The sequence below is a fragment of the Musca vetustissima genome, unplaced genomic scaffold (genome assembly GCF_032173495.1).
Source record: "Musca vetustissima isolate MV318-11 ecotype Yass unplaced genomic scaffold, APGP_CSIRO_Mvet_v1 utg480, whole genome shotgun sequence".
Taxonomy (NCBI): domain Eukaryota; kingdom Metazoa; phylum Arthropoda; class Insecta; order Diptera; family Muscidae; genus Musca; species Musca vetustissima.
In genome coordinates this window covers 960-10094 of record NW_026884122.1, presented here as the reverse complement: position 1 = coordinate 10094, position 9135 = coordinate 960, and the positions used below count along the sequence as shown (strand labels likewise).

General features: G+C 37.6%; 1 protein-coding gene across 1 annotated transcript; it reads right to left on the bottom strand.

The window, feature by feature from the left end:
• Positions 1–4434: 4434 nt before the first annotated feature.
• LOC133331144 (uncharacterized) lies at positions 4435–6853 on the bottom strand. The gene is made up of 3 exons (XM_061539539.1): positions 6691–6853; positions 4767–5624; positions 4435–4622 (listed from the first exon to the last, which is right to left on the bottom strand). Exons 1-3 carry the CDS (start codon positions 6851–6853, stop codon positions 4435–4437), a joined length of 1209 nt encoding a protein of 402 aa, XP_061395523.1.
• Between the last annotated feature and the right edge of the window lie 2282 nt (positions 6854–9135).

Here is a 9135-nt window from a genome sequence, read left to right as displayed (position 1 = left end):
CGCGTCTATATAGCAAAAAAATCGAAAGGAATTTGGCTTCTATGCTGCTGGATGGTGGCTTGCTTCCCTTAATTTATTTTCTGTCAATATTCTTTTCGTTACTTTTTAACACACAATGTTCATTTATTTGTTATTTAAATAACAAAATGTAATACTTTTCTCGTTAAATGTTATTCTGTTTAATTGAATTTAACACAGTTTATATTCTTATTTGCAAAAATTAAGGATTCTTCACACATTTATGCGTTTATGCGAGCGAGCGAACGATGGGTTTATGGGTCCGGGAACGGTTTTCAAGTAAAAGTTAAACGACGACTGAAAAAATTGAAAAACGTTCCACCTGCTAACGAATGGGAGGAGAAGACAAAATGGCCGATAAGCGTGGTTTTATATTTATCGGGATCGGTGTTGAGAGTTTCTCTCTCTTGAGAGAGTAATTAGAGTTTGCGCTATTTTTAAATTTGTAACAAGCGTACTTTTTGTTCACAAAAGGTACGAATTGACATAAACATACCAAAACAAAAATTAGTTTTTTTTATTATTCGTGAATACATTTAGGTTTAAATTATAACATATATTATTTATCGATAATTATGATTTATTATCATTTGAAGTAGAATTTTAGGTACCTTTTCGTACTTTTTTGTTCCTACATGTGGTAATGTTTTCCAACACAATTCACAATTTAAACCGAAAGTTTACGATTGAGGTGGGATGACATATATGCAAAGTAATTGACATTGAAATCCACTGGGTTAACGAAGTCCGGTTAAATGTAAACGTACTATAAATGTCATGCCAGTTTAAAATATGTAATATAAAAAACAGGGTGGACTATATGAATTTTTTTCTATGCAATGTTAGTTTTGCATGCACAGAAAATGTGGCCTTTAAACGAAAATGGACTATAGGCGAAGTGGACTATAGAAAAAATAATTTGTATGAATTTGGAAAAAAATTGTCAGTAAATAATACAGTTTTCGCTTACATCCGTTTTTAGCCTTTAACACTAGATTGCCGAAGGCGGTCACTTTGACCGTTTTTCAATTTCAAGTACAAAAATAATTGTGTATATTATGACACAGTTTTTTAAAATTTGGTGACTTTTTGTACCACATAGAACTACGTTTATTAATCATAGTAGCTGTTTTCCCCCTCTTTCATTCCCAGTATTCAGATGTGCTTTACCTATATTGCCTAAAATCGGTCAAACTACTTTTATTATTGTATAAAGTAAATTTCTTATATGACCAGATCAGTAGAACAACATCGAAACCCGTTTGCTACTCTAGAAACACAAACGAACACACAAATCGGGTAGAAATAATTTTATATTTCCAGTCGATTTCACTCTTACAGTAAACACTTACTCTTTTTCGAACATTTTGTCCTCGCTCTTATTTTTCAAAAAGGGAAACTCGAGAGCCCTCCCATCGAAAACAAATATAAACAACGCTTTGTATGATTGAAAGTAATGTAAAAATATTAAAAAATAAGTTTAAAAAAATTTCTTTTCACAATAAAAATTCTTTTAGAATGAGGTCATTTTGACCGATTTTAGGCAATATAGGTATATACAAAATTCCAGTCTTTCTAGTGTTAAGAGTAATGGACTGTGAACGAAAAGTACTGTAATCCCAAATTTTCTGTTGTGATTTTTTTTAGAGAAAAATCTTTCAAAGTTTTGGGATGAAATATTATTATAATAATATTTGCAAGCCCATGTTGTGAAAATACCTGCCATTCCGTTAATTTTTAATAATATTTTCCATATTTAATAAGATTTAAAAAACATGTCAAATCAACAGAACAACCTGTTGAATATGTTTATATATAAATGTGACATTATAAGAAATTACACTAAACTACAGTTTTTGTTAATTTCGTCAAGTAATTTCATCCCGTTTTATTAGACCAATAATAGGTTTAAGAGTGAATTATTTTGTTTGAGATTTTTTCGAAATTTACCTATCTGCCAGATGTCGCCACAAATCATGTGCAGACGCCAATATTAAAGATAGTCACTGCCCATAAATTGTTGCATTTACTATACACCAATTGTACTAAATAATCTTTATAACGAATCCCCAATTGGAATTTTGTTGGAATTCACAAATTGTAATTTATCCCGCCAAATCACATAAGACTGGTTTGCAAGGTTGATGCATTTTTCGAAATTTACCTATCTGCCAGATGTCGCCACAAATCATGTGCAGACGCCAATATTAAAGATAGTCACTGCCCATAAATTGTTGCATTTACTATACACCAATTGTACTAAATAATCTTTATAACGAATCCCCAATTGGAATTTTGTTGGAATTCACAAATTGTAATTTATCCCGCCAAATCACATAAGACTGGTTTGCAAGGTTGATGCATCGACAATTCCATACAACAGATAACGGGTTTGTGTACATGATATTATCATGGATTCATGCATAGTACAATAACATGAGCGCGTTTAGACTATACGTTTACATTGACGTGTTTACCTTACATGTTTGTGGAAATAATTTATTTGACACATTATTGGTCTGTTCCCGTACTGCAGGTAGATTCATGCAGTACTATTTTTTCCGATATCATAAAGGAAAAATTGTTATCATAGTAAAAAATTGTACATTATTGCAGGTTCTGAAACTGACCATATTATGTATATGTATATATTATATATTTCGCCGTAGCGGATACATATAACTATATCTATAGTAGTGTATTCGCTATGGAGGCATCTGGGTGGACGCGTCCACAGGTTGCGGATAGAGAGATGCCCTATACATATATTATAGGGTAGCTGCGAATTAAAGAAGCAGCCGCGGACAGTATTCAGCGGGTCTAAGGGGAGAGTCTCGGAAGGAAATGACCTAGTGCCAATGATCCTTAGACTGACGAGGCGAAACATTGGCGCCCAAATGAACCAATACACATGGGTTCCTGGTCCCCTGCCCTAATGGATGATCCCCTAACACTGAGGTGTAACGCGAATCGTGCCCATCAGTGTTTCTGGTTTGCAGTCAGGGTGCGACAGTATTCTAACGGAGCCTGGTTGATACCTGGGCGCCTCAACCAGCATTAGGTTTAGTTACCGAGTCCTTGCCATTGTAAGGAGGCTATGCCATGGTCGACATCTTGTCCTCCACTTACTCAAGTACTATGGAGCCTAGTAAATTTTCGAAAACCCCCAAAAACAAAAAAAAACTTCTACGACTGAAGTTGGTGTGGCTGCCTTGGCACCCTCAGTCTCTCATTCTACTAAGAATTCGGACACGGATATAGTGTGAGCACACGCTCCTCAAAAATAATAAATGCGGGTGGGGACAACTTTAGCGCTACCCGTGTTGACATCAACAAAGAACTGACACAACACTCAGAATCTATCCGCAACTTGATTGAGGAATACGACAGCTTCCGTCTAAGTCAGGAAAGTATCCCACTTGGCATGTGGGACGACACCCCCATGACAGACGAGGAGGAAGATTTTAATTCAACGGTCATTACAAGTCCCCCCAGTCAACAAAGGATGCCGACCGAAGCTACTAGCGATACCAATCTCCCGATGACGGAATCAGTCATGCAAACGTCGGGGGCAGCCGATAGACCAACGCTGCTTCGAAGACAACTGGCAACGGAGGGAACAGAAGTCAAGAGTGGGCAATCCAAGGAAAGCTTGGAAACCCCGTTGATGACTACTACAACCAAAAGTGCCAAGTCCAAAGAAGCAATGGACAGGAAGTCATAACGAAGGGCAGTCTGTTTCTGCCAGAAGTATGTCGACCATGATCCTAGTTCCATCAGCGATAAGGACTTCAAATTGATTAAGAAACACCTCACAAGGCCGATAGGGAGCTCTTAATCGATAGAATTCCTACATCGCGTACATCGATTGCTCCTGTCAAGACCTCTACAAAGGTGAGGGTAGCGGGCAATCGATGTAAAGGAACATCTGCTCCTGCAAATACAGGCAGTAAGGCTGCAGTGGAACCGGTAGCAAACTTGGTTTCCACAGCGGTAGTTGTTCGGAAGGAAAATAACTGCTCTACAAAGCCCTAGGTGGAGAGGAGGATGAGGTCGACAGAGGAACAGCTACCTGCTGCAAAGAAACCCTCGCTGCTGCTGACCACGCAACCCTCTGTCTCACATGCAGCGGCATCGAAGAAGGTAAAGGAGAAACCTATCATCGGGGAAACGAAAGGTGGACCTGATGATAAGTCTGCTCAACAACAACAACAAGTAGATTCTTGCAGTGCTATTTTTTCCGATATCATAAATGAAAATTTTTTATCATGGTAAAAAATCGTACATTATTGCAGGTTCTGGAACAGACCATATTTTGTATATGTATATATTATGTACATATTTTTACAATTTATTATTTTTATTTATACACAAAAATATATTATATAATTTTTTTTATTTACACAAAAAAAATAATCACTTCCAATCTAACAGACCACGATTATCTAGCCATGGTAAAATATTCAACATTTGTTTAACATATTTGGGATTATTAAACATAGACTGAACCATTTTTGAGTTTTCATTGGTATAGTTTTCCAAATTGGATTCCTCTGATTTGTCCAAGATTACAGCTGGCAAGACTTTGGATACAACCATATAAGCTGAAAACAAAAAAAAAAATTGAAATTTATTACAATTATATAAAAACGTTAAATGAGTCATTTGATAATAAAATTTTATACTTTGATTTCCCCATGATCTTATCTAAACAACATATGTACACTCCCCCCTCTCTCTGTACTCACCAGCTAAACCATTTTTCAGCAACGATCCATGAATGTTTATTAGCTTGGGCAACGGCCGGGCGTACTGCAACAACTTGAGATTTTCCACTAAATGACCATAATAAAACCGAATGAAATAATCGAATTGCGCTAGTTTGATATCAGCCGAACATGAAGACAATATAAAGTAATATAAATCATTTGCCGGTGAGCCGTATTTGCCCAAAGCAAAATCCACAAAAAGTATATCTTTGATTTTTCCAAACGCGTCATACTGGAACATGATATTATTGGCCCAGCAATCGCCGTGATTGAGAACATTGAATTCTCCAGCATTGACACGTTGATCCTCCAGCAAGCGACTAACCAAATAATCATCACTGTCTGCCAATTTCTCATAGTAGCCCCTGCAATTTGGCCACTTTTTCAATTGCGTTAGAAATGCCGTTGATTTATTGAAATTCGTCAAAAGTTCACGATTCTTTTCAGAGAAAACGGCCACATTAAAATCTTCCCCATATGAACCATATTTCTCCACATAACATGCTGAAACGGCATGATATTCAGCCATTTTCTTAAGCACGGCATGCATATGATCCATATCTAGACCTTCGATGCGATTTGCATTTTTATAATTTTTAATGTGCAAATCTTCGAGGAGAACATAATCCTTATCTACATTTCCGTCAAATTTATAAGCTTTAGGACTGAATTCAATCGATTTTCCAACTTCAGCATACAGTTGTTTAAAGCGTGGCAAGATCTTATGATAAACTTCATTTTCTTTGGGGAAAATATGAAATAGATCCAATATTTGAGCCATCATCTCATTGGGTTGGCAGGTTTTAAGGAAAAATGATATATTTTTGTTGCTGCCATCTGTAACGATATAGAAAGCGATTCAAGTTAGGGAAGTACATAAAATGTTAGCAAGGTCATCCAGTAAGACCCGCTGATTTTATTTTATTTTTTTCAAAATATAAAATACGGTATAATTAAATTTTAAAATACATAATACTAGAGAAGCGCCCGCTACTTCCTATGCTGAATCCAAAACAAATGAATAATATATTTATGTGACCAACATTCCAAATTTTAGGTTTCCAACTTTCTTCGTTACCCAAATCTAAATTGTTCCAAATTTATTGTATTTTGTCCTGTTCGCATTTGGTCTGTTCTCGTACTGCAAGAATCTACTAGATTTTACTATTTTCTTCCATAACATAAAGAAAATTTCGTTATCGTAGTAAAAAGTAGTAGGGTGGCGTAGGGGATGATAGACACCAAGCAACGGCTCTGATTGGCTTTAACATGGCGACGTCCAGGCTTATCTTGGTCCCGCTTTCATCTCAATTGTGGACACTGACCTCCCCGCGGTGCCACCTGGGGAGCTATTCTCATCATCCGATGAAATAGTGAGCTAATATGTGCCGCGAGTTCACCCATAAGAACTATAAAAAATGGGTTGAGGCGTCGGGTTAGTTGCCCACTATGAAAAAGCTAAGTAAAAAGTAGTGGATTCTTGCAGTACGGGAACATATCAATTACGTAGGACAACTTGCGTTGAATAACAAAAAATCAACTATGTAGGTGGTGGCTTCTTCTGTCAAATATACAATAAATATACATTTTTTATTTACATTTTTTCAACACAAAATTAAAAACGCGAAAACTGAATGAAAGGTTATGATTTATTCATAAAATCCAGTAGGGAATACCATGAAATATTTGTTTCACCCATAACAAAGCACTGACGCGTTAAAAACATAATTTTAATTTCAATTTATTTTGAATTTATTTGACATAGAATTCAAAAGATCTTCGTCTCCTCATAAAGATTGTCCACTGGAGTCATGAGGAAACACCCTGTTGCAGTTCTCAGGGCAGCGTTCTGGCAGGTGTGGATATTCTTCCACTGCGTATAACATTCGGCCGCATAGCTTACCACTGACCGGCCATTTCTTAAGCACGGCATGCATATGATCCATATCTAGACCTTCGATCGATTTTCCTACTTCAGCATACAGTTGTTTAAAGCGTGGTAAAATCTTATGATAAACTTCATTTTCTTTGGGGAAAATATGAAATAGATCCAATATTTGAGCCATCATCTCATTGGGTTGACAGGTTTTATTTATTTGACATAGAATTCAAAAGATCTTCGTCTCCTCATAAAGATGGTCCACTGGAGTCATGAGGAAACACCCTGTTGCAGTTCTCAGGGCAGCGTTCTGGCAGGTGTGGATATTCTTCCACTGCGTATCACTATCATTCGCGAACCACAATGGCGCCGCATAGCTTATCACTGACCCGCCTATTGCTTTATAAGAGATCAACAAGGTTTCTTTGTCAGCGCCTAGCGACTTGAGAACCTTGTTCCTACTTCTCAGCTTATCGCATAAAGCAGTGGCATGCGCGGACTACTTGAAAAGACTGTCGAACGTTACTCCCAATATCTTGGGTTAGTTAGTTGGTGGTCGGAATCAATTCTCCATCGACCATTATGTTCAGTGGGAGCTTCATTTCAGCCGTCCATGTGGTGAACAGTGTGGCTGTTGATTTGGTGGCGGATATTTTCATATTCCTCAGATGGAAGAAGTTAACAATATCGGCTGCGTAGACGTTTAGCATCTCACATACATCATCAATAAAGGGACCCGACGCCATGATCGTGCAATCATCCGCATACATTACGATCTCTATGCCGTCCGGTGGTTGTGGAATATCAGAAAGGTAGAGGTTAAACAGTTCCGGAGATATCACCCCTCCTTGGGGAACTCCCTGTTTCACTCTACAGGATTTAGATTTCCTGTTTCTGAATTCCACATACGACTGGCGTCCACACATATAGTTGATTATCCAACGTTTCAAACACAGTCGGAGATTTTTCCTCTCTATATCCTCGAACAGCTTGACATGGTTAACGGTATCGAAGGCCTTCGATAGGTCAAATGCCACCATAACTGTTCGGTTGCACGGCCTGTTCTGGTTGAGTCCTCTGCTAATATGTGTGGAAATGGGGTGTAATGCTGTTGTTGTGCTATGCATCTTACGGAATCCATGTTGGTGTTGGGCAACTGGAAATCTGCTTCTCAACGATGGGAGGAGTAGCGCCTCAAGTGTCTTCGCTACCGGTGACAGGAGTGAAATCGGCCTGTACGATTTACGCCTGCGGCATCCTTGCCTGGCATCATTAGCGGGACCACCCTGTCTATTTTCCGGGCTTCAGGAACTATGTGGGTGGTTAAAGACAAGTTGAGGGCTGATTTTAAATATTCAACTCTACAAATCAGTGATGTGACTGTACGCCAGAGATTGATCGAAAATAATGTATATGCCAAGAAGGCATGCTAACGCTAAGTTGAGTTTTGCAACATCTCATTAAGGCTGGCCTCTTGAAAAGTGGCGTAAATATTATGGACAAATGGAAGAACAGGCTGCAGACAGTAGTTCCGTTCCAGAACCTAAAAGAATATACTAATTTTACTCGAAAATCGTTCCTGAACCCACAAAACTGGTAAAACATTGTATCAAATTTAAGAGAGCACAAAACAAAATGGCGTTCTCTTTGTAAACTTTTTACCCGAGAAATTTGGCCGAGTAAAAATGGTAAACAGGAATGCCTACTCCTGATTGGCTGTTATGTTGATTTTGAAGTATTGCCATCCAAGACCTATATAAGGTCGGCCAGTAAGCGAATTCATAGAAAAAACTTAAGTTTAACGTCATTTTTTTGCCGAGGCGAAAACTAATTATTTCGCCTTTAAATAAAAAGCACAACCAAAACACAACACAATTTATAATTTATTGAGATCGATTGATATATTTCTCAAGAACATTTTTATAAAAAAACCTATTTATTGGGTTTAACAGCGCGTGATTTTAGTTTTTTACGTGCTGAATCTACTGAGACCAACCGTGTTCAAATCCGCGTGAATAATTTTATCCAAAATAGATTGGGGAACCGTGTAGGTTCTTGATGGATATGAGCATATGAAGGAGTGAACCGATATTCCCCATATTCGAACATGATTTAAATTTGAAAGAAATATTACGATGTGCACAGCTTGGACCAAATCGGGCATTCCATTCGCTTTATATTAGATTTATGAATATTCAATGTGTTGACACTTTGTGTGAGAGGTACCAGAAGAAGAGGACCGATAGGATTGGTAAAAATATTGCGTTGTGCAAAGTTTGGATGAAATTGGCTATTGCGTTCGCATCATTTGAGATTTACAAGTTTTCGAAATATTGACCCTTTGTAGGGAAGATACTAGAAGGAGTGGACTAATGAGTCCCATCTTCCAACATTATACAGGTTTCGAAAAAAATATTAGGTTCTGCAGAGTTTAGTTGAAATCGGATAGTCGGTTCTCATTATATTATA

Coding starts and splice junctions, on each gene's coding strand:
- LOC133331144 (XM_061539539.1), bottom strand. CDS start 6,853: ATGGCTCAAATATTGGATCTATTTCATATTTTCCCCAAAGAAAATGAA. Junction 5,625..6,690: donor TAAGAAATGGCCGGTCAGTG/GTAAGCTATGCG, acceptor ATATCGTTACAG/ATGGCAGCAACAAAAATATA. Junction 4,623..4,766: donor GCTGAAAAATGGTTTAGCTG/GTGAGTACAGAG, acceptor TTTTGTTTTCAG/CTTATATGGTTGTATCCAAA.